We start from the raw sequence: 25,516 nt of genomic DNA on the forward strand, positions 1-25,516 counted from the left end.
CATTCACAAACTACATCTCCCATGAGTCTCTGACAGAACCAGGAACAGGAAGAACTGTAGGAGATCCTGCTCTGCTGGCTCCGTGTTTCCTGTGAGCCTGTGAACGAAAACGTTAATACAGAGATTTATTCCCCACATTTCAACAGAAAGATGAACTAACATGAACAGTGAAATTCAAACACAGAGAGTGTGTGTGAGTGTGTGTGTGTGTGTGTGTGGGGGGGGGGGGGGGGGGGTGATTTCCTGTAAATGGATGTGGGAGGAGCAAACTCAAGCACTTGACTCAGTTACATGAAAACAGGAAGACAGAGCAGAAGGAGAAGTGGAGCTGAGGCAGGGTGAGTGCTGACACAAGCTTCTTCTTCTGCTGTCCGAGTGTGTCTGTGGACTGTACCTGTCTGTACCTGTCTGTAGCCCATTCCCTCTCTGAGCCGTTTAACTGGGCTTCACACAGACCTCTGTCTGCTCAGCAGGATCTCACACGGTGCCATTACTGTGTATAAAGTGAGTGAATGCTCTTCATGTTTGATCGGCTCTGGACCTGTTTAGCTTTTGTGGATCCTAACAGGAGCTTATGTAGCCTGGTGGAGGTGATTTAAAGGAAGCAGTGGATGATGATGATGTGATGAGCAGAGGAACCAGGATGGTCCAACAGGCTGAGAGTGCTTTTTATTCCAGGGAAGAACAGGACCATCTAACCAGCAGCTGATTCAGGGTAACCAGAGGTGGCAAAAGTACAAGTACTTCTACTTAAGTGTTAAAAACTACTCTGGTAAAAGTTGAAGTTCTGGTTCAACTTCTTTACTTAAGTAAAAAAGTACAGGCTCTAAAATGTACTCAAAGTAAGAAAGTAAAAGTATTTCTTTGGAGGACGTTTCTACCTGCTATTTTTCTGTAAAGCTAACTGAACCTCATTATTGTAATGATATAAAATAATACATGAGAATAGAAATGTTATTCAATCTAAATTTTAATACTAATGAATCTCTCAGCTTGAATCTGTTATGTGGGACACAAACTGTGACATTTAAACACAGCTCTGTTCTACACTGATGTAACCTGTAACTGTGACCATGAACACAGCCTCTGTGCACCAACACTGAGCTTTACTGTAAATACAGTACAACAAGCTGACCTGTTTATTACACACTAAACTGCAGTATTTTCATACAATCTTTGAATTACACAAAGTCAGCATACCTCAGTTTGTTTTGCAGTCCTTACCTTTAAATCTAGCCTCTCTTCTTCCTCTCCTGTCCTCTTTCTCCATCTCTGAGTGAACTTCTCTCTCTTTGCTCTCCCTGAAATACAGCAGCTCTTCTTTTAGCTCGCAGACACACTGTGTGACAAACTGCACACACTTTGTGTGTTTGCTGATATTTATTGAGCATTTAGAAACGTTGCATTTACCTGCCACATGTTACTCCCTTTATTTTATAATCTCTTTGTATGCAGTAATGAAGGATTCTCCAGTCTGGTTGTCTTGTGTGTCATTGTTCTGTTATTTAGGCTCAGATCGTTTGATGCTTGATGGAGCAGTGTAAAACTGCAGGGAGGAAAAGTAAAAATAAATACTCAAGTACAGATACCTGAAAAATCCACATAAGTACAGTAACAAAGTATTAGTACTTTGTTACTTCCCACCTCTGGTCAACAGGATTTATGAAGGCCTTAGAAATAAAATAACAAAATGACCTGTTTTACAAGTATCTTCATGACTGTGTTACTGTATCTGTTTGGACACCTCTGACATGGATACACATGAACATAAACACATCAAAGATAAAATAAAAATCCCAGATTAACATGGAGCGAGCATTTAAATCATGAGAACGGATTAAAACGCAGGAGTAAGAACAATAAGTGAGTTAGTATTAAAGGGGAACTAACGTGTGGTTGTACACATGAATATATTATTGCTACAACTAAAGATTATTTTGGTAGTCAAATAATCTGTCAATTATTTTATCAATTAGTCAGCAATTATTTCAATCTGACCTCACCTGTTCAAGCCTGCCCACCTGTTAACATCACCTTGTTGTCTCTTCTCACAATTAAAATAATGACCCATAAAAATATGAGTTTCAAACTAATCAAATGTATTTTAACATTAATGTGACCATCACAGTAAATATCAAATAAACAATGCATATTAAAGTGAATACAGTTTTTATTTTTAAATGAAAATATAAAATGTGCTAATAAATAAAAATGGCCTCTGTCCAAAAGTTCGAATAAGGCTTCAAATTAAATCAAAAAGCTTTTTCATCCAAAACAGCTGAAAAGTTTACAGATGATTCAGTTCATGCAGAGGTTTATTATTCAGAATGAACAATAATATAAATGTGAGAAACAAACAGGAGCCATTGTAGCTGCTCCTGTTGTCCTTCACTCGTTAGCTAACTTCACTGAAATGGTGGCGCTCAGCAAACATCCTCCATGAGAGCTTGTTTCTGACAGGTAAACAGAAACATTAACAGGTATCAGCTGACGTCACAGCTCCAGGGTGCACTGCAGCAATGCTGCCGTGGAAGGAAATGGTGAAGTCCAGTAATTTTATTTCACAGGCAATGGTGAGGTGCCTTTTTCAAAAATGTAAATATAGTAATTTACCTACTTTTTAATAAATAATGTTTTGTTCTGAGGCAAAACCAGCAAACTCTTCAGTCTGCCCAGCATGAATGAAGGCAAAGGGCTCAAATATATAACTATGATAAAAGATATGACAGATTCACTCAGTACAACCACAATGGCACAAAATGGCAACACACTTACTTTAACAATAACACAATAGTAGATACTAGGCCTGTGGGGCTGTGACCACATGTGGGTACACGCTGAGCAGCAAAGGGTCGGGAGCTCCGCCCAGGCCGGGGAGCACACTCGGCAGCCAGTAAAATCTTTCTGCAGGTTCACCGATGGAAATCTCGTTACAACTTTTACTTCATTTAGACAAGTTTGATTGCCGAACATTTTTTCTACACAAAACAAGGTTAGACTCCCCTTCAGCTGTGTTTACAATCTGATCATCACCAACAAAAGCTGGCTCCTCAGTGCCGCGCTGTGCTAAAAACAGTGACATATAGGCTAGTGACAATGACCCGAAAATGTTGACATACCCCTACCAGAGGCAGAACTAAACCCAACCATGTTTTTCCTCATCTCTAAGGTCTCCTCTATATGAAATGGATTCTTGGCCAAAAATATTTTACTGCCAAGATGGTGAAATTGATAGATATTGTTATATACTCCAAAACTAAAAAAGAATTCAAGTACAGCCTGTCTGCTTGGGGGTTTACACACAAACACTGATGTAGATTAATAACACAAGACCTGAGAGCTTTCAGAATAGACATGTATGTAGTCAGGATTTTGCTTTACCCAGTAGAAAAAACTGGATGTGAATATCTTAAAGTATGGGGTAGATAGAGATAGTCAAATGGTGCGGTCTTGCATTTTGCTTGGTTCTAGGGACATGGAGGTATTTAAGTGCAATGGAAAGTGGCGTTCACACACTTTTGATAATTCAGACTAGTCAGAGAGGGGTATTTAACAGGTGATGACGCGACATGATTGATTGGCGTACAGTACCTGTGGCAGTACTATTCGGGGGGGCTGGATAGAAAACTCTGGTGGGCCAGATGTGTCCCGCGGGCTGCCAGTTGATGTCCCCTGTCATAGATGAAGTGAAACCAGTGATGGAGCCACCAGGTATGAAGGGAGGGCCGGCCCACCATCTTTTAGAGACCACAGTGATGAGTGTGGAAAGGCTGAAGCTAGCAGTCATAAATTGGGAGTATTTTTATCTTGACAAGACTGTGCTTCACAGCATGAGTGAAGGAGGTGGAAGAGGAAAGCTTGTCTGGCTTTTACTTTTGCCAGAAGATTACCCTGGGATAAGCTCCAGCCGCCCCACAACCCTCAAGTGGGTGGATGGATGGATGGATGGATGGATGGATGGATGGATGGATTATTGATTTGTTTGATGAAGGACAGAGATGAATTTAGCCAGATGCCTAGGTATTTGTAAGTCTTAACATATTCCAAAACCATGCACAGCCATCTTGGGGGGGGGGGGGGGGGGGGGGCTGAAGGCCTCGTTTTTTTCTTTTTGACCAAAGAGGATGCATTTGGTCTTATTGATATTAAGGTGGGGATTAAGGTTGTGAAAGGACTGCTCTACAGAGGTGAGGCTGAGTAGAGAACACTAGATGATGGAGAATGGAGTGAAGGGCCAACTCTATATAGGATGGGCAGCATACAGATGGGTTTGGGAACAGCCAGCAGCTTTTGCTATATCATTAATGTAGATGGAGAACAAGGTTGGCCCCAAGATGGAGCCCTGAGGCACACCTTTGGAGATGGTTAATGGTTCTGACAAGATGTGTTCTTTTTTCAGCTGCTGTACACAGTCAGCTAGATAGGTGGCAATCTAGGTGGCGGAAAGTCCAGTGCTGGAAAGCTGACATAAGAGCATCCTATGATCGACTGAATCAAAGGCTTTGGCAAGATCAATGAAGGTAGCTATGCAGATCTTTTTGCTGTCTAATGCTGTAATAAGGTCATCACAACCTTTGTGAAAATGGTCATACAGTACATCCATGTCCAGCACGAAAACCAGATTGAAGGTCAGACAGCATATTGTTCGAAACAAGGAAGTGGCTTACTGTTCATAAGTCAGCCTTTCCAGGACTTTGGAAAGACATGGTAAAATGGAAATGGGTCGATAGCAGTTGGGGTCTAAGCCAGAGCCACCTTTGAAGAGAGGAAAGCTCATGGCCGATTTCTAGTCAGAAGGAAAGACAGAGAGGTGTAGAGACAGGTTCAATATTCTTGTGCTGGGAGCAGCAATGATGTGAGCAGATGCTTTTATGAACATGGGATGAAGTCCATCAAGGTCAGCAGATTTGTTTGTGTCTAGCTTGCTCATCCAGTACTTAAACAGAGGTGGCAAAAGTACTGACATTCTGTACTTAAGTAGAAGTACAAGTACTTATGTTAAAAAATACTTTAGTAAAAGTCGAAGTACTGGTTCAACTTCTCTACTTAAGTAAAAGTAAAAAAGTACAGGCTCTGAAATGTACTCAAAGTAAGAAAGTAAAAGTAGTTCTTTGGAGGATGTTTCTACCTGCTATTTTTGTGTAAAACAAACCGAACCTCATTATATATTATTGTAATAACATAAAATAATATTACATGAGAATACAAATGTTATTCCAATCTAAATTTTAATCCTAATGAGTGCACTCAGCTTGAATCTGTTATGTAGGACACAAACTGTTAAAGGGAATTTAAACACAGCTCTATTCTCTGTGTCCTCCATAGTAGAGGGTGACTGTGCCTCCACCTAAACACCAACATGAGGATACTCAGGGGTTACAGTGGGATTCAGAAGGTGGAGGAACCCTAAGATCAGCTGTAGTGGCTCTGCATGGGGAGAAGAATCACAGCTTTCTATTGTAGCTGCAGTAAATGACCTTGGTGTGCAGACTGTGATCAGCTGACCTGCTGCTGCTGCTCTGAGGTTTACTGCTCTGTGTGGATGAAGTGAACTCACAAAGATGTAACCCAGTATTTCACAGCTATCTGAGCTGATCTCCATCCCCTACACTGACAGCATACAGGCTGTAGAAATGTTGGATTCAGTGAATGAATCTCAGCATCAGCAGCTTTGATTCAAACTCATCTCTGCTGCACTGATGTAACCTGTAACTCTGACCATGAACACAAACACTGTGCTCCAGTCCAACACAGAGCTTTACTGTAAATACAGTACAACAAGCTAACCTATTTATTACACACTAAACTGCAGTATTTTCATACAATCTTTGAATTACACAAAGTCAGCATACTTCAGTTTATTTTCCAGTCCTTACCTTTAATTCTAACCTCTCTTCTTCCTCTCCTGTCCTCTTTCTCCATCTCTGAGTGAACTTCTCTCTCTTTGCTCTCCCTGAAATACAGCAGCTCTTCTTTTAGCTAGCAGACACACTGTGTAACAAACTGCACACACTTTGTGTGTTTGCTGATATTTGTTGAGCATTTAGAAACGTTGCATTTACCTGCCACACGTTACTCCCTTCATGCTCGCTCCTCTATAGTAGCGCTAGCTAAGCTGTTTATGTGCCGCAGCGCAACTTACGGACTCGGTCCGGCCCGATTATAGCGCTATAAATGATACATTAATTATATGGGTTTGCGTATTTAATCCCTTTGTACGAGATCAGCCCCGATGATGAAGGATACACCAGTACGATTGTCTCTTGTGTGTTATTATTCCTCCGTTTAGGCTCAGATCGTTTGATGTTTGACGGCGCACTGACCGGAAATGCAAACTTCTTCTGACGTGTTAAAAAGTAACGAGTCTGTTTGAAAATGTAAGAAGTAGAAAGTACAGATACTTGTGTAAAAATGTAGGGAGTAAAAGTAAAAAGTAGTCAGAAAAATAGATACTTAAGTAAAGTACAGATACCTGAAAATCTACTTAAGTACAGTAACGAAGTATTTGTACTTCGTTACTTCCCACCTCTGTACTTAAATAATACAGAGGTATTTGAAGGAGAAACCAGTATTGCTGGAAGGAGAAGGCTGAGCAGCAGACAAAGCAGTAACTGGGTCTGGAATAGTAAAAGCTTTGGTGGAATTAACAAAGTAATGGTTGAAGACTGAAGTCATGTGAGGCTTATCAGTAGTAGGGTTTAATATTTTTCCTGAAAATGACATGAATCAAATCCCAGGAAAAGACGAGCCATTTCCCGGGAATGCCGGGAAAAAGTTGTTTTTTTTTATTTTTTATATTTTAATTAGGCCTTCTGTAGCCTGTGTCGGGCTTAACCTATTTTAATATTGTAGAGGTAGCTTTCCAGCTATGTCCTCTTATGCCCAGTAGGGGGCAACATTGGCTTGATTAATGCAATAAAACCTACATCTCAGCATTCGAGTGCTCGAGCTATGCGGCGTTGTATCGTTCCTCAACACTCCCTTAACAAATATAATTTTAATATTCCTGCATTGTACATGGAATTATACCAAGCTATTTTACAATTGCTGGTGCAAAACAATGCGGTTCATCTCCACAGCATTGATAAAGTCTCAGCCACTTGCGCTGTCCACAATGCACACCGTTCCACCAGTGGAACGCTGTAATAGTCATTGAAAAGTTAACTACCGTACTACACTATAATATGACATAACACAGGGCCTTGAGTAATGCACTACGACTTGGTCATTGCCATTCTGGCAACAGCAAATTTATAACACCGTGTCTGAGGGTTAAAGTAGGTTAGTTGTGAATCGTCTTTTGAAAAACTGGCCAATCCTTATAGCCTAAAAAATATACATTTTACTCAACTCCATTTTAAAAGCGAAATATGTTAAAGTAATCTATTTCATGATACTTTCTTCACACATTAGGCCCGTATCCTAATTCATGATTGTTAGTAAACGAGGAAAAGAAACACTCGAAGTTAAACAGATATTTCTTTATTGTTCAGGGCAGGCATATTTTATAGGCTATATAATGCAATATAACAATATATAATAATATAAAATTATATAATACAAAATGCCTTAGGCTAAACACATTGCCTACGATTTCAACAAATTAAAGAGGAAAAAAGTACAACTGTGTAATACCTCTATTAAAACGCTTGAGATGAAGGCTGAAGCCTTAAACGGAGGCTGAACGTGCCTGAAATGAAGAGTAATGCTTTTCGCATTAAACGAACCCTTCTCTCAATATTTCCTTAAATTTAACATTCTGAAGCTTTCTTTTCTTTTCTTTTGCACGACTTTTTTCCCGGTTTCCCATCTTAACGTTTCCCAGGAAACGGGAAATGGTTCTGATCGCATTTCCCGGGAATCCTGGATCCCGGGATTAAACCCTAATCAGTATTAAGAAGGTTGTTGAATACCATAGCAATTGGCAGGTGGGTAGAAGTAAGTTTGTTTTCCATGGACTTTTTTCCATGGCATTTGTGATCACCTATGTGGCTTTATTCCTACATTGCCTGAAGGCAAGCCAGTCAATGGGAGATTGAGAGGAATGGGCTTTTCCCCAAAGGGTGTTCTTTTATCGATAAGCTCTGCCAAGTCTTGGGAGAACCAGGGGCTGTAACAATTTTTAGTCCTGAATCTTTTCATAGGGGTGGGCTTATCAATGGTCTAACTAAATGTATTCTTAAATAGGACTGGGCATCATCTAAGGAGTGGATAGCATTGATTGTGTCCCAAGGCACTGCTGCAACATCTAGAAGAAAAACCTGCATACCAAGTTTCTTCAGAGAGCGCTTTGTCACAATCACTGGTGATCGATTGGCAGAGCAGCCAAAGCGCATAAATGCAATAGCGCATCTATCCCTTCTCTTCATCCTGTTCAGGGTTGGGGGGCGGGGGGCTGGAGCGTATCGCAGCTGACATGGGGCGAGAGGCAGTGTACACCCTGTACAGGTTGCCAGCTGGTCGCAGGGCTAACACAGAGAGACAGACATCCATTCACACTCACATTTATACCGGAGAACCTGGAGGAAACCCACGCAGACACAGGGAGAACATGCAAACTCTACACAGCGAGAGGCCTGGGCCAAGGTGGAAAGGAACCCATGCCTTCTAGATGTTATTCCAGCTGTGTGGCAGCAGTGCTAACTCCATGCCACCATGCTGCCCGTGCTGCCAATGGCAATAGCACAATGATCACTCATTTGGCTGAAACCTCCAGGTTGGTAGCAGACTGCAACAGTAAGAAAGAAACTTGCTGAGAGTTTAAGCTTTAACATCAGTAACTCAAATTGCATGGGGACTGACTTAGAAAGAGCAACAGTGCAATGGTCTTTAACATACACCACCTCCCCCGGTGGCTCTGTCCTGATGAAATCCATTGTAGCCTGATATCAAAGTATCCGGATCAGCAAATGATTTTAGTGATAAAGAAATGTGTTCACAGAGAGAGGAAGAGGAGCGAGGTCTGTGTGGAGGAGCGGCCGTCCTGCTGTGCTTCCTGTCAGGACGTCCTGAAGGATCCGGTCTCTACCAGCTGTGGACACTAGTTCTGCAGACAGTGCATCTCCTCATACTGGGACCAGTCTGCTTCATCAGGAGACTCCTCCTGTCCCCAGTGTGGAAAAAGATCCAGAACCAGAGCTGGACTGCAGACAGCCAGTCAGAGCAGCTGTGGCCAAAGTAAGACTGAACATCTGTCTGCTGATGGACTCATTTCTGAAAACTGGACTTCTTGTTGTGTTGTTGACACATTTCAGAGTTTTCTGTCTCCTTAGTCTCAGTGTTTTTCTGTCTTTCAGTGGATTCTGGTCTGCAGGAGGTTTTAGATGAACATAAGATCAGTCTGAGGAGGAGATGTGAACGTGTGACTGAAGGAAGTGATCAAACAGGAAGTGGAACCCTCTTCAAGATTTACACTGAGTTCTACATCACAGAAGGACAGAGTGAAGAGGTTCATACCCAACATGAGGTGAGGCAGCTGGAGACAGCTTCCAAGATGGACGCCCTCCATGACAGTCCAATCAGGTGCCACGACATCTTTAAAGCCTTCCCTGACCAACAGACACCCATCAGAGTGGTTCTGACCAACGGCGTCGCTGGTGTTGGAAAAACCTTCTCAGTGCAGAAGTTCAGTCTGGACTGGGCAGAGGGCTTGGAGAACCAACATGTCAGTGTGGTGATGCTGCTTTCATTCAGGGAGCTGAACCTGATCAGAGATCAGCAGTACAGTCTTCTGGAGCTGCTCCATGTTTTCCATCCAACATTACAGAAGGTCCCAGCAGAGAAGCTCGCTGTCTGGAAGCTTCTGTTCATCTTTGACGGCCTGGATGAAAGCAGACTTTCATTGGATTTCCCCAACAGGAAGCACGTGTCTGATGTCACACAGAAGTCATCAGTCAGCGAACTGCTGACAAACCTCATCGAGGGGAAGCTGCTTCCCTCGGCTCTCGTCTGGATAACTTCTCGACCTGCAACAGCCAATCAGATCCCTCCTAGATGTGTGGACAGGCTGACAGAAGTACGAGGCTTCACTGACGCCCAGAAGGAGGAGTACTTCAGGAGGAGATTCAGTGATGAAGAGCTGTCCAGCAGAATCATCTCCCACATGAAGACATCCAGGAGCCTCCACATCATGTGCAGAATCCCAGTCTTCTGCTGGATCACTGCTACAGTTCTGAAGCACATGTTGACCACAGAGCAGAGAGGAGAGCTGCCCAAGACCCTGACTGACATGTACTCACACTTCCTGCTGGTTCAGACAAAGAGGAAGAAGAACAAGTACCATGAGGGACATGAGACGAGTCCACAGGAGCTGATGGAGGCTGACAGGGACGTTCTTCTGAAGCTGGGGAGGCTGGCGTTTGAGCATCTTGAGAAAGGAAACATCATGTTCTACCAAGAAGACCTGGAGCAGTGTGGTCTGGATGTGACAGAGGCCTCGGTGTACTCAGGAGTTTGTACAGAGATCTTCAAAAGAGAGTGTGTGATCTTCCAGAAACCAGTCTACAGCTTTGTTCATCTGAGCATTCAGGAGTTTCTGGCTGCAGTCTACTTATTCCACTGTTACACCAGCAGGAAGACAAAGGTTCTGAGGGATTTTCTGGATATTTGGCATAACATCCCATCGCTTACTGAGCTCCTGTCAGAAACCATGAGAGAATCACTCAGAAGTAAAACTGGCCACCTGGACCTGTTTGTTTGCTTCCTTCATGGTCTCTCTCTGGAGTCCAACCAGAAACTCTTAGGAGGTCTGCTGGGTCAGACAGAGAAAAATCCAGCAACCATCCAGAGAGCCATCAACAACCTGAAGAAGATGAACAGCAATCAAATCTCTCCTGACAGAAGCATCAACATCTTCCACTGTCTGATGGAGATGAACAACCACTCAGTACATCAGGAGATCCAAGAGTTCCTAAAATCAGGGAACAGATTTGAGGAACTCTCTGAGATCCACTGCTCAGCTCTGGCCTACATGCTGCAGATGTCAGAGGAGGTTCTGGATGAGTTGGACCTGAGGAAGTACTGGACATCAGACCAAGGACGACGTAGACTGATTCCAGCTGTGAGGAACTGCAGAAAGGCTCGGTGAGTCCGTGCATGGTCCCCAGCATCATCAATCATAGATTAATAGTTTTGTTTTTCATATATAGACAGTGCTAATTATTCTCTTTAGTTTTAGCTTTACACTTTAGTGATGCCTGCTGCTAAAGCAAAGCTGAGCATTATTTTTCACACAGTAAAAGACTATACGAGGCGACTAAAAGAAAAAGGGGGTTAAAGTCATGGTCAGAACACTTGGGTAGATGATGGAGATGGTGGTAGTGGCTCTGTTTGCTATGATTAAATGCAATAAATGCAGAGCTGAAGCACAGATGTGCAGAGCAGATGTTCATCACATTATGACCTCACTCTGTTTTGTCTTCATATACATTCAGTCTGTGTTTATAATGCACATTTCTGCTTTTACAATAACACAGTTCATATTTTCTCTAATCACAGACTAACAGATTGTGGACTCTCAGAGACTCACTGTGAAGTTGTGGCCTCAGCTCTGAAGTCCAGCCCCTCCCATCTGACACAGCTGGACATGAGTGGAAACAACTTACAGGGCTCAGCAGTGAAGCTTCTGTGTGCTGGACTGCAGAGTCCAAACTGTCGACTGGAGACTCTGAGGTCAGTTCACTGACTGCAGCTGTTGTTTTTCTATATTTCAGATCTTTGATTGATGTTTGAAACTTTCTTTGGTTCCTAAATGTTCAGGATGTGTCTGAAGACAAATGTGAAGAAGTTTGAGTGCTTTCAGAAATGTTGTGTCTTTCCAAATGACTGAACAACACTTTTTCCTTTTGGCTCCAAATAGAAGTGACAGACTTGAGCAGTTCATTTAAAGGCTGACAGAAGTGGAGCGGTGACGGGGAGATGTTTGACAGGACAGTTTTTCAGCCTCCACAGGTTCATGTTGTGCTCCATCAGTCAGTGAAGATGAAGTCAGTCCTGATGAGGCTGTAGAGTGTGTGAGGGATGTGAATGAGGCTGTTGAAGATCTGATGATAGCAGATCCAAACAGGCTGCAGAGACTTTGATCTTCTGTAAGTGGTAATGGACTAGCTCTTATATAGCGCTTTTCTACTCAGTCAGAGCACTCAAAGCGCTTACACAACATCTGCGCTTACACTTCTGTGGAAACAGAGAGAGAGACGCTCAGAGAAAGAAGAGAAAGACATGAATGTCAAAGCTAATAAAGGTGAAGTTAGGAGCTGTGATGATGTTCATGGATCAGAAGCTGATATGGCTGCTACAGAGACACCCACACAGCTGCTGTGGTGAGGTGTGTGTTTAAGCAGAGGAACAAAAAAACAGCCTAACACAGGCCCAAACATGACAACAGAGAGGTTTTATTATCCTTCAGGCACAATTTTCAGAATAAAGCTACATATTTATTGCAGCAACAACATGTTCATTCAAAGAACTCTTTGTCACTTTTATTTGACCGAACCTGCATACTGCTGGCTTCAGCTGTTTAGTGTTCACTTTCTAAACTTCTAATCTAACAGATTATGAAACACTAAATGGTTTCTAACAGGGACTTGAGCCATTAAACTTACAGCTTTTACGTGTTTCTTCAGACTAGAGAAATGCAGTTTGTCAGAGATCAGTTGTGATTATCTGGCCTCTGCTCTGAAGTCCAACCCCTCCCATCTGAAACATCTGGAGCTGAGTCTCAACAGGCTGCAGGACTCAGGAATAGAGCGGCTGTGTGCTTTTCTGGAGAGCCCACACAGGAGGCTGGAGACTCTGAGGTCAGTCAGTTTGTTTTATCTGTATTGAGATGAATATGAAGTGAAAGTTGTGCTGACACTGACCTGCACTTAAGATCTTAATGTTAGTCTGTTTTTCTTCTTTGGATTAATCCACAGGGGTGAAACTCCCAGCCAACTCTTAATATGAGAGGGCAGATGACTCTCTGCGAGACAGATGTGTTATGTTAGTGATGAGGCGTGAAAGATTTCCTGTCCTGTCATTTGGACAGCAAAGTTGAGAAAGTGCTTTGCTCTCAGTCACTGTTGTTCTGGCTTTGGCCTGAGCCTCTTAGTTTCAGTGAAGCAAAATCTGAATGCTTCAGTTTAAGAAGACATTTTGGACGATTCTATACTTCCATCTTTGTGGGAACAATTTGAGGAAGGCCCTTTCTGTTCCTGCATCAAAGGTTTGGTTGGATGAGTTTGGCATTGAAGAACTTGATTGGCCTGCACAGAGGCCTGACCTCAACCCCATAAAACACCTTTGGGATTAACTAGAGCAGAGATTGTGAGGGTTCAACATCAGTAATCCGACCTCACAGACGGTCTTCCAGATGAATGGGCAAAAATTTCAAGAGACACAGTCCGAAATCTCATAGAAAGTCTCCCCGGAAGACTCAAAGTTGTTATATCTGCAAAGATATCATGATATAGTTTTTCAAAATTTTTACTTAAAAAACACAGCATGCACGAGTCGTTACTCATAAATGGTTGAGAACAAATTTATCTAGAGGTGAGATATATATTTGTATCCGTCACTACAAAACTACTAACAAAAATCTGTACACTTAATTACCTTTCCTAATTTCAGAAGGATTTTAATTAAATGCTCATCTCAACTCAGTTTGCAAATTAGATCTAAAATTCTCTGTTGGTGGCAGAGCTGCAGATGTTTAAAAATCAGGATTTTGAATGTTACATTGAAATGTTTTCAGTGTAACATTATGATAAAGATTGCAGGATTTGGCCACTCTCTTTCCTTTCCAGTCCCTCCAGTAAAACAGGGCTTCAACCACTTATAGCTTCAGGTTCATGGACCTAAATTAAACATCTGAGCCAATTTAATCTCAGTTGTATCAAGATGAGGAATTATTGGGTGACCTTTTCCTTATTTATTTAGTATGGAAGAAAGACTCTGTGATGGCAATAGTGGGAGTAAAAGAAGCTGTCCAATACTACACCATGGTGGGGCTCTCTCAGGGCGAAGCAACCAATGAACCAGATATTTTAAGTTAAATTCATAATTATATTACTGACTTGAAATAATTCACATTTTAAAGTCACAGTTTTGATAAAGATTCAGTCATTCTAAGAAAACAGGATATTGTTTTCCAAGACTCTGACACAAGAATTATTGTGTCATCTGCATAAAGTGTAAGCTCATGCACTTACCCACCAACACAAACACCTGCAAAGTTGGATTCACTCTTTATAGCAGCTGCAAGCAGCTCTATAACTAAGCAGAACAACAATGGAGAAAGAGAAAAGTCCTGCCGTGGTGTGCAAAGGGGGGGCTCTGTTTATGTGGATGTCATAAAAGCTCCTGTATGTGTTGGTGACCCAATGCTTTTGTTTATTTAGTGTACATGAAACTACTGCAGAATCATCCGAGTTCTCTGTAGATGGAATGACCCAGAGTTGTACTGAAATACTGAGCAGGAATAGAGACAGCATAGTCACTTGTGGAGCTCCTGTACCGCATATCACCAATCAGACCGAGCACTGTCTCGTCTCACAGACTGCGCCGTGCCTTTCAGGTAGTCCATTGGATGGTGAACATGTGTACTGACATTTCCTGTGGCTTCTTTCTCATTATCATCAGCTAAATGTTTGGCCAGCAGCTGCTTCTTTTTCCGGAAATTAATTTTGTTGTTCTCAACCACATTTGGATGTAACTTGGAAACTTTTTATCCAGATGTGGCACAGGTATTCCTGTGCACTATCCCAGCCATGTGATTTCAGTGTACACTGTCCCATCCTGCATCTTACATCCTGCTATTACATGCTGAACACTGTCTCCAGGGCATCTTTGCAACCTTATGGCCCATTCTCTTAGCTTATACCATGATCAAAGCCTCTGCACTGTCTTATTCTAGCCAAGATACATCAGAGCCGGTATGACTCCATCCATCCAATTTCTTACACTTATCCTATTCAGGGTTGGGGTGTGGGGTGGGGTGGAGTGGAGTGGGGTGCTGGAGCCTATCCCACCTGACATAGGGCGAGAAGCAGGGTACACTCTGTACAGATGTAGACCCCGACCAGTTGGCCTACAGAGCCAGCTGGTCCACGGACGACGCCATTGTCACAGCCCTCCACTCTGCTTTTTCTCACATGGAGTGGGGGAGGGACTATGTTCGGCTGCTCTTTGTGGACTTCAGCTCGGCGGTTAACACCATCCTTCCTGGCAGACTGGTGACTAAACTGTCAGACCTGGGGATACCACGCTCCACCTGTCTTTGGATCAAGGACTTCCTGACAGACCGTTCCCAGAGGGTAACAGTGGCTCCCCACCTCTCTTCAGCCATCAGCCTCATGGCTCAGCACACAGCTCTCCACAGGGATGTGTGCTGAGTCCCCTACTCTTCACCCTCTACACACATGACTGCACCCCCATACACGCCAGTAGCTGCACATTAAGTTTGCGGACGACACCACTGTGGTGGGGCTCATCTCGGGGGGGTGACTCAGCATACCGGGATGAGGTGCAGCAGCTGTCAGGGTGGTGCAATGAGAACAATTTGATCCTCAACACCACTAAGACAAAGGAGATGGTAGTTGATGTTAGGAGGACAACACATGTCATTCAACCTCTGTTTATTGAGGGGGATGAAGTGGAGCTGGTCTCAGATTTTAAGTTCCTTGGAGTGCACCTGGAGGACGACCTCACCTGGAGTATCTATACAATCAGCTCTGTCAAAAAGGCCCAACAGAGGCTGCATTTACTGAAGATTCTCCGGAGCAACCACCTGACCCAAAATTTGCTGGTGTCCTTCTACCGTTGCTGTGTAGAGAGCATCCTGACCTACTGTCTGTGCGTGTGGTTCAACAGCTGCACAGGAGCAGAGAGGAAAAGGCTCCAGCGAGTCATCAACACAGCTCAAAAGATCACAGGCTGTCCCCTGCCCTCCCTTCAGGAATTGTTCAATGCCCGCTGCCAGAAGTGGACACAGAACATCCCCCGGGACCCCTCACACCCTGGACATTTCCTGTTTCAGTTGCTGCCATCAGGCAGATGCTTCAGGACAGTGAAGGCCAGAACAAACAGACTGAGAGACAGCTTTTATGCCTGGGCCATCATTGAAATGAACTCTGTGCTGTCCAATGGAAAGTGATGTGGGGTGGTAGTGCTGAGTGTGTGTGTGTCTTTTCTCTTTAAATTTTATTATTATATATTATGTATTCTTTTTTTTTAATTATTATTATTCTACCACTATACTTTTTTTTATTATTGTCTCTTGAGGCACCAGGAAGGACTGCACTTTTAATCTCATTGTGCAACTTGAGTGTACAATGACAATAAGGGTCAACACAGAGAGACAGACACCCATTTATACCTGTGGGCATTTAGAGTCACCCATTAACCTAACCCAGTAACTGCATGTCTTTGGACTGTGGAGGAAACCCACACAGACACGGGAGAACTCAAAGAGGCCCAGGTCAAGTTGGAATCGAACCCAGACCTTCTAGATGTAATTCTAGCTGTGAGGCGGCAGTGCTAGCAAAGTTGCAGTTTCATTGACTACAATTTTATTATTGGGTGTGTTGCGTGTATTGGAGCATACAGTCTGAAAAAATATGACATCCTGAATGATTTCAAACACAAACTTTTTCAAATAGGTTTTTCTCTCTTGCTCTTTATAAAGGTTGCAGTGGTGCAGTCTGTCACACATCAGCTGTTACTTTCTGGCCTCAGCTCTGAAGTCCAACTCTCCCTCTCTTGTGAAACATCTGGACCTGAGGGGAAACAACCTGCAGGATTCAGGAGTGAAGCAGCTGTGTGGTTTTCTGGAGAATCCACACTGTAGACTGGAGACTCTGAGGTCAGTTGCCCTGTTTTAGTTGTGTTGAATTGTGCCGTATTATGTCAAAGTTGTGCTTACACTAAAGCTGAAGAAATTAGAGTGGTATTTCTACTGATCCACAAATGCCACATTTCCATTAGTACCTACTCAGCACGGGTCAGCAGGACTCGCCACGGTCTTGTTTGGTTTCCATTGCAATTGAGTACCACCTCAATGTAGGTGGAGTTGATGTAGCAGCGTGGGCAGTAGTCTCTTGACGTAATTTGTATGCGACTCAAAACAAAACACAACAATGCATGAGACAGAGGTAAGCTAACAGCTAATGTCAGTTTCATCATCATCATGCATAAGTTACCTGTGCAATATTTTAATGGATGAAGGTTATCATTGTTAAGTATTAACCCTATACCGCCAAACCTGTCATAATCGACTCAGTGTACTTCAAAGTGCCACCATTCGCATACTTCTGGCAACAGTTACCATAATAACCCTTTGGGTGTGAAGTGCAGTTTATCAGCTTTCAGAAACCATTTGAATTATTTGATAGGACAAACAGTTGCATAATTACGGTAATTCAAAGTTCCTTTGATCAGCCGCCTCACCACTCGGTGTTAACCAGCTGTTCATGACTAGTACGGACAGGTAACAGGTGCTTCAGCAGCAATCGCTCGGCAGTACAGGGGTAAAATCTGTATGCCGTGTATGTGTTTCAGATGGCTCTGTTGTTGCAAAACTACTGCTGCAAACTGTCGGTCTAGAAATTCAACCTGTGCTTTGCGTGCCTCCGTTTTCTTGGTTGGGTTTTTAAAATGGCACGGTTGATTCTGGTGAAGAAGTCGCTCTCATGACTCAACTAGTGACGACACTCCCTGGCCAATCAGTGGTTTACTGTTCTTCCGCGTCACATTTTCGGATCGCCTCAGATTGCTTGGAACCCCAGCTGAGTGGGTACTATTAAAGTACCTGGTACCAGGTACTAATGGAAATGCCTGCAACCTGTGCCGAGTTGAGTCGAGCCATGCTGAGTAGGTACCAATGGAAACATGGCAAAAGAGGATCTTCATAGTAAAGTCTATTTTCCTCTGGTTTGTCCATTGACTGCAACAGATCAATTTTCACATTTCAAACACTGATACTTAACTTATGGTCCTTAATTCCCACACATGATTATGGTAATCTAATAATTTAGGCACTGTGGGGTTCAGGTGCAGTGTGTGCTGGGTGGCAGCCAAGGTTGGAGGCCCTGGCGGACTGATCCCGATCTATTAAGGCTGGAGATAGGGATGTGGAACATCACCTCACTGGTGGGCAATGAGTCTTCTGTCAGAGAAGATAATGAATAACTTCTTTCTAATAGAAAAAAAATATAGTAGATATTTATATGAAAATTCTGTAACCAAAAATTTAGGGAAGAGATTCATTAGTATTTTGTTCAACATATAACAAAATCTACATTTTAGCTACATTCTAGTGACAGTGCACTATAATCAGTGTTGCCCTGTGTGGAATCTGAAAGTGCTGTAAGGTGGTGGTCTGATGTTTATATGAGCTTTTGATCAAGCAGTCCAAATATATGAAATTCTTTCCAGCCATTCTTTTATGCTTTCAGATGTAAAGCAGTGTGGTTCCCTAACTAAAACACACACGCACACACACACATTTAACCTTCTTCTGCTCTAACAAATTCTGAAACATTGAATGATTTCTAGCAAAAAACAAAAGAAAAAAGAAGTCCACTAAGATATCTTTATTCTTTATTTAGGCTGACCAGCTGCAGTTTGTCACAGATCAGCTGTGATTATTTGGCCCCAGCTCTGAAGTCCAGCCCCTCCCACCTGAAACATCTGGACCTGAGTCACAACTACAAGCTGCGGGATGCAGGAGTGATGCAGCTGTGTGGTTTTCTGAAGAGTCCATTCTGTAGACTGGAAACTCTGAGGTCAGACCCCATGTTTTAGTTTATATGTTGGGATGAATGTATAAGAAAATTCTGGTGACACTAAACAGCAGATGTAGGGCTGATATTATACTGAGGCTCTTTATGGTAAAGTCTGTTTCCTTCTGGTTTGGTCCATTGACTGTAGCAGCCTGATTGGTGTATACAAGCATCTAATAAAGCAACTAATAAAGTTGAAAATTAATCTTTTAACAAAGGATTAGTTGAACTTCAAAACAAAAGTCAAATAAAGAAAGAAGAGGAGGTGGTGAAGGAAACACAGGTGTTTGGTTTTGACCATAAAGCTCATCTCACAAGGACAACCAGTCATCCCAGCTAGCCCACAGCTTCAACCAGAGGAGTGAAATACAAAGTGAAATTAAAGGGTTAACGAGCTATGTCAAGCTTAAAGTCAGTTTCCTGTGTCCCAAAAGTTGCTCGCTTTTTACTTGGCTATGACCATACAGCCATGACCATACATAAAGACAAATCCTGATCTCTGATTGCTCTGACACTCATTAGTATATCAGAGAGATCACAGAGGTGGAAGCTCACAGCCCTGAGGGGATCCAGTGGAAGATGAGAGCCTACTGGACAGCTTCCATTAACCCGAACCCTCTGAGATGTGTTTGTTCCAGAGTCACTGAGCTAATATCCACATTAAAATGAGCTCAGAGCCTGTGTGCAGGAAGATGTGTCTGTTGTTCCAAGGAGGACTGGAAAATGTCTGAAAATCTCCCCCCACTCAGTTCCTCACCAACACTTCCATCATTTCCCTCCCAAAGCATCAGGACCAGGGCTTTTTCTCTCTGTGATCCCACTAAGAGATTCACACACAAACACCTCATCAGTGTGAAGCTTAGAGCCTACCACCCCTTTCCTAAAATCAGAAGCTCTTCATTGAAATCAATGAGATCAAAGCTGGAATCAAATGAGTCTGACTCTGCTGCTGATTCAGGATCAGATTTATCAGGAAAAAATGCCCTTTTGTCCTTGTTCTGCATCCCCACCATGGACTTCATTCCTTTCCAAGCCAGCCTTGAGTGTCCTTTATTCAGCTCATCCTCTGCTTTCCTTTTAGACCTGATTTTAGCTGCTTTATCTCTCTTTGAACAAGTTTCTGTGCCTCAATCTTTGGATTCTCTCCCTCAGAACAAGACAGCTTCTTCTGACTGAGAACATGTTTCAGTGATTTACTGATCCAGGGCTCGTTATTGGGGAAAATAGTTCCTGTTTTCACAGGAATCCCCATTTTGGGGCCAAAGAAATGGAAGTAGAAATAGATGATCTGAGTCAGAACATGAGCCTTTAAACAGTCCCAGTGGGTGCAGTCAGAGCAGTCCCTCAGTTCCAGTATAGAGTCTTTGGTCCAGACTGGAACAACTGTGTGCTCAGTTTGACCTCTCTTCAGTACTGAGATCTGACAGAGCCAGAGGGGCCATCACATCAGATTTAGAAGCTCCCCTCATGGAGCCAGAACACATGTCCAATACTGAGTCTGTCTTGTTGGACCAACTGGAAGAAATGATTGAAGGACTTAGTCCTAGAACAGAGATTCAAATGTCCAAAATCAAAGTGGCTGCATCGGGCAGATAATCTGAACATCTTAAGAACATTGAAGGATTTCAAGCAGAAACTCTGTCAAATAAACTCTTCTTTACTCCATACAGATTGGAATACTGCTTTTTGTCAGCTCTTGGCTGTCATTATCTGCTCTCAGTTCTGAAGTCCAACACCTCTCATCTGCGAGAGCTGGACATGAGAGGCAACAACCTGCAGGATCCAGATGTGAAGCAGCTTTCTGATCTTGCACAAAATCCACACTGTTTCCTGGAAACTCTGAGGTCAGTAGATGGTTGGAGGCAGTTTCTGCTGCTTTCAGTGGTACAAAACACAGTTTATTTCTCCATTAATGAAGTGTGCACACGTCTCACTTTATTTCCACTGTAGACTTCAGTGAAATCTGCAGATAAAACAGTCCTGTGCTGAACATGACTGCTTTTTATACTGGATGTGCAGCATCACTGACTGACAGCTGATGAAGAGTCTCTGGAAACACTCATTTATCTCCTCTGCTCTTTCTTCTTCTCTCTGCAGGTGGTGAGGATGGTAAACAGGATGGTGTGTGTCCTGATGATCCAGAGAGGTTGAAGCAGCAGCAGCTTGTGTGCAGAGACGCTCTGACTGGGCCATGTTACTGGGAGGTGGAGTGGAGAGGAGAGCTTCATCCAGCAGTGACTGACAGAGGAATGAGAAGAAGTGCAGATGACTGTCAGTGCTGCAGAGTGAACTGCTCTGAGAACAGCTCCACTGTCAGACACAATGTAGAGTCCACCATCATCCCTGTGTGTCCCTGTGGATCTGCCAGAGGATCATCAGTGGATCTGGATGCTCTGCTGCTGCTCTGTCCTTCTACACAGTCTCTGCAGAGTCTCTGTCTGACACTGGCTTCAGCTTTTCAGGCTTCATTCTGGATCACACTTGATTATCACTTGAATCCATTGAATCTTACATAATATATTCAAATGTCTTCTTAAAGTATGAATATGTGTACACTTCCATTGGTTTTACATAGATTTGCAGAACATTAATAGTGATAGCAAATATAACAGGACTGCTACTGTGGCAGTATCTCCATTTCTGAATCACTACCAAATAACATCGTTTTTTTTAAGCTCTTGAACTGTGGGGTTTGGGGGGGGGAGTGGGGGGGGGCTGACTCTTCACAGTTTGGTGTGGTTTGTGTCTTTAAACATTCGACATCTAGTGGTTCAGTGGGAGAACTGCAGAAGGTGGAGGTGTGTTTTCATCAATACTGTTGTTTTCCTGTGTATTTTAGAGTTCATTTTAAAATCCTTTTATTTGTTTTTAAGTCACTTCATGGCCTCGCCCCACCTTATCTTTCCGAGTTGCTGCACGTACATATTCCTTCCCGGTCACTCAGATCAGCTGATCGGCTTTTCCTGGATGTGCCGAGGACACGGCGGAGGCTCAGAGGAGACAGAGCCTTTGCTGTAGCAGATCCAAACTCTGGAACGCTCTGCCATTAGACATTAAACAGGCCTCTTCATTTGCCACGTTAAGTCTGCTCTTAAGACCCACTTATTTCATTTGGCCTTTGATTATTATGAGCAGCTGTCTATTGAAATTTGTAATTTAATAATTTCTAGGAAAAATTATGCTTTTATTATTGGTTTTATTTGTGTGTATTATTTTTTGATTTATTTTTAGGATAAATTGTGCATTTTATAGTTGTTTATTTGTGTGTAATTTTTAAATCTTTTATCTTTGTAAATTTTATTTTTCTCTTGTCCTGATGTGTTTTATGTACAGCACTTTGGTCAGTGGTTGCTGTTTTTAAAGTGCTTTATAAATAAACTTGGCTTGGCTTCCTGTTGGAGATGTTTCAGAGTCCTTGAATTATGTGACTTCAGTGGGTGGAGCCTATCATCACCAGTTTGAAGTTTGAGCCTCAGTCACTTTTTAATGTTTAATGTGGACACGAATGATCAATAAATGTGGTGATTGGAATCCAAGGAATAACTCGGACTGAATCGGTTCCTGCTTTTCTCTCATGCGGATCCAATCCTGACCTCCAGCTTCTGCCATCCAACTTACATTAGTCACCCTTATCAGGATGGAGGAAGGATGTTTTCACCATCAGCATTGGAGTTGGAGGTTGAGAACTGCCGGGACCCTGGATAGTGGTCATATTGAATCTGGTAGAGAATAAAGCCCACCTGGCCTGTCAAGTGTTTACACACTAGGTGGTCTGGAGATATGGCAGGTTTCTGTGTTATCTCCACACAACAATGGGCGCTCTACCCCTTCCAACCAACGCCTCAACTCCTCATAGGACTAGTTTTATAGCCAGCAGTTCACAGTCCCCAGTGTTGTAGTTTCTTCTTTCTGCAGGAGAGAGACAGCGAGAGAAAAAGCCACACAAGTGCATTTTAGAGAGAACTGCTTCACCTTTGGAAGCTGATGCATCCACTTCCATATTGAGATATTTTGAGGTATCCACTTGGATTAGGGCTGGAGCAGAAGTGAAACATTCCTTGAGTGTTAAAGGCTTCTCAAGTGGCATAGTCCCACTGGAAAACAATTGACTACACTGACTAGAGCCTGGAAAACTGCTGGTGTGTTAGTGAGTCCAAAGGCATAAACGGATACTCGTGTTCTTGATGTGTGTTAAATCCAGTCTTCCATTCAGCTCCCTCTTTTATTCTGACCAAGCATTGAGCTTTGCACAGATCCAGTTTTGAGAAAACAGTGGTGCCCTGCAGGTGCTCAAAAGCGGTGATTCACAACGGCAGTGGGTATTTGTTTTTGATGGCGATTTTATTGAGTCCACAGAAATCTAGCAGGGACAAAGTTTTGTCTTTTCTACAAAGAAAGTCCTCAAGCGGAGATGAGGATGGAAGGATTATTCCTGCAGCAGAGGCATCTGGGATTTAATTTTCCATGGCTTCCCATTCAGGTTTGGTTAAACTATATACAGGTGCTGGTCATAAAATTAGAATGTCATGAAGTTGATTTATTTCAGTAATTTCATTCAAAAAGTGAAACTTGTATTTTATATTCATTCATTACACACAGACTGATATATTTCAAATGTTTCTTTTTAATTTCTATGATTGTAACTGACAACTAATGAAAACCCCAAATTCAGTATCTCAGAAAATTAGAATATTACTTTAGACCAATACAAAAAAGGATTTTTAGAAATGTTGGCCAACTGAAAAGTATGAACATAAAAGTATGAGCATGTACAGCACTCAGTACTTAGTTGGGGCTCCTTTTGCCTGGATTACTGCAGCAATGCAGCGTGGCATGGAGTCGATCAGTCTGTGGCACTGCTCAGGTGTTATGAGAGCCCAGGTTGCTCTGATAGTGGCCTTCAGCTCTTCTGAATTGTTGGGTCTGGCTTATCACATCTTCCTCTTCACAATAGCCCATAGATTTTCTATGGGTTAAAGGTCAGGTGAGTTTGCTGACCAATGAAGAGCAGGATACCATGGTCCTTAAAGCAGGTACTGGTAGCTTTGGCACTGTGTGCAGGTGCCAAGTCCTGTTGGAAAATGAATCTGCATCTCCATAAAGTTGGTCAGCAGCAGGAAGCATGAAGTGCGCTAAAACTTCCTGGTAGACGGCTGCGTTGACCTTGAACCTCAGAAAACACAGTGGACCAATACCAGTAGATGACACGGCCCCCAAACCATCACTGACTGTGGAAACTTTCCACTGGACCTCAGCCAGCGTGGACTCTGTGCCTCTCCTCTCTTCCTCCAGACTCTGGGACCTTGATTTCCAAAGGAAATGCAACATTGACTTTGATCAGAGAACATAACTTTGGAGCACTCAGCAGCAGTCCAGTCCTTTTTGTCTTTAGTCCAGGCGAGACGCTTCTGACGCCGTCTCTGGTTCAAGAGCGGCTCGACACGAGGACTGCGACAGCTGAAACCCATGTCTGCATACGTCTGTGCGTGGTGGTTCTTGAAGCACTGACTCCAGCTGCAGTCCACTCTTTGTGAATCTCCCCACATTTTTGAGTGGCTTTTGTTCCACAATCCTCTACAGGGTGCAGTTATCCCTGTTGTTGTACACTTTTTTCTACCACATCTTTTCCTTCCCTTCGCCTCTCTATTAATGTGCTTGGACACAGAGCTCTGTGAACAGCCAGCCTCTTCAGCAATGACCTTTGGTGTCAAAGGTCGTCTTTTGGACAACTGTCTAGTCAGCAGTCTTCCCCATGATTGTCTAGCCTACAGAACTAGACTGAAAGACCATTTAAAGGCCTTTGCAGGTGTTTGGAGTTAATTAGCTGATTAGAGTGTGGCACCAGGCGTCTTCAATATTGAACCTTTTCACAATATTCTAATTTTCTGAGATCCTAAATTTGGGTTTTTCATTAGTTGTCAGTTATAATCATCAAAATTAAAAGAAATAAACATTTGAAATATATCAGTCTGTGTGTAATGAATGAATATAATATACAAGTTTCACTTTTTGAATGGAATTACTGAAATACATTAAGTTTTTCATGATATTCTAATTTTATGACCAGCACCTGTAGATGACTTGCTGGCAAGGGGGCCCCAGGAAGCAGATCTACTGAGCAATCCTATGGTCAGTGTGGTGGAAGAGAAAGGGTAAGATCTTTCCTAAAAACCTCAGGAATTATTGACAAGTCAGGGATTCGGACTGAGGTGAGAGAGAGTCTGTATCTTTGGATGGTGAAGCTGATTTCAGACAGTTTTGTTGACACCAGGTACTCCAACCAGAGGATATTCAATTACTTTTTCACACAGGGTCAGGTGGGTTTGGATAGCTTTTTTCTTTAATAAATCAATCATCATTTAAAAACTGCAGCAGTTGATGAACAATTCCAGTCTGTTTGCTTGCTCCATCCTCTCTGTTTCCTTTTTCTATTTTCTCCCCTCTCTTTTTCTTGCCTTTTTTCTCAGCCTGTCAACTCTGGCATGACTGGAACTCATGTATGTGAAAAATAACACAACTAAATAAAATAAAGGGACAAACATTAACAAGAGGAGCCTATAGAGAATCTACAGAGCTAATCTTGGAAGAGTAAATATGTTTTGCACAACAGTGCATTCAGATCATAATTCTGTTCGCAAAAAAAAATTGAATTTACTTGGGTACTTGGTTACTTTCTCATAGGACTCCTTAAATCCAGTGTGCACACTCTCACAGTCTTTCCAGTTTGATCTCTCTGCCTACTCAATCAATGCAAATCC

General features: G+C 42.7%; 2 protein-coding genes across 3 annotated transcripts in view; one reads left to right on the forward strand and one right to left on the reverse strand.

Moving 5' to 3' along the window:
* LOC115799318 (NACHT, LRR and PYD domains-containing protein 12-like) overlaps positions 1-25,516 on the reverse strand; it is a 652,446-nt gene that overhangs the window by 300,858 nt on the left and 326,072 nt on the right. Inside the window, exon 11 of the mRNA XM_030756416.1 lies at positions 15,244-15,250. Coding sequence (XP_030612276.1) covers positions 15,244-15,250 — 7 coding nt within the window. The remainder of the gene's footprint in view (positions 1-15,243; positions 15,251-25,516) is intronic.
* The window catches only part of LOC115799325 (NACHT, LRR and PYD domains-containing protein 14-like), a 137,010-nt gene continuing 111,738 nt past the window's right edge, over positions 245-25,516 (forward strand). The window contains exons 1-9 of one of the 2 annotated variants that reach the window (XM_030756429.1): positions 245-338; positions 8,942-9,177; positions 9,297-11,082; positions 11,497-11,670; positions 12,624-12,797; positions 16,664-16,840; positions 18,585-18,761; positions 20,429-20,602; positions 20,856-20,867. In XM_030756429.1, the coding sequence (XP_030612289.1) occupies position 9,177; positions 9,297-11,082; positions 11,497-11,670; positions 12,624-12,797; positions 16,664-16,840; positions 18,585-18,761; positions 20,429-20,602; positions 20,856-20,862 (2,670 nt within the window). In that variant the 5' untranslated portion in view covers positions 245-338; positions 8,942-9,176 and the 3' untranslated portion in view covers positions 20,863-20,867. Of the gene's footprint in view, positions 339-8,941; positions 9,178-9,296; positions 11,083-11,496; positions 11,671-12,623; positions 12,798-16,663; positions 16,841-18,584; positions 18,762-20,428; positions 20,603-20,855; positions 21,442-25,516 lie in introns of those variants that run through there. The other variant, XM_030756428.1, reaches the window with a different exon arrangement.

The sequence above is a fragment of the Archocentrus centrarchus genome, chromosome 20 (assembly GCF_007364275.1).
Source record: "Archocentrus centrarchus isolate MPI-CPG fArcCen1 chromosome 20, fArcCen1, whole genome shotgun sequence".
NCBI lineage: Eukaryota > Metazoa > Chordata > Actinopteri > Cichliformes > Cichlidae > Archocentrus > Archocentrus centrarchus.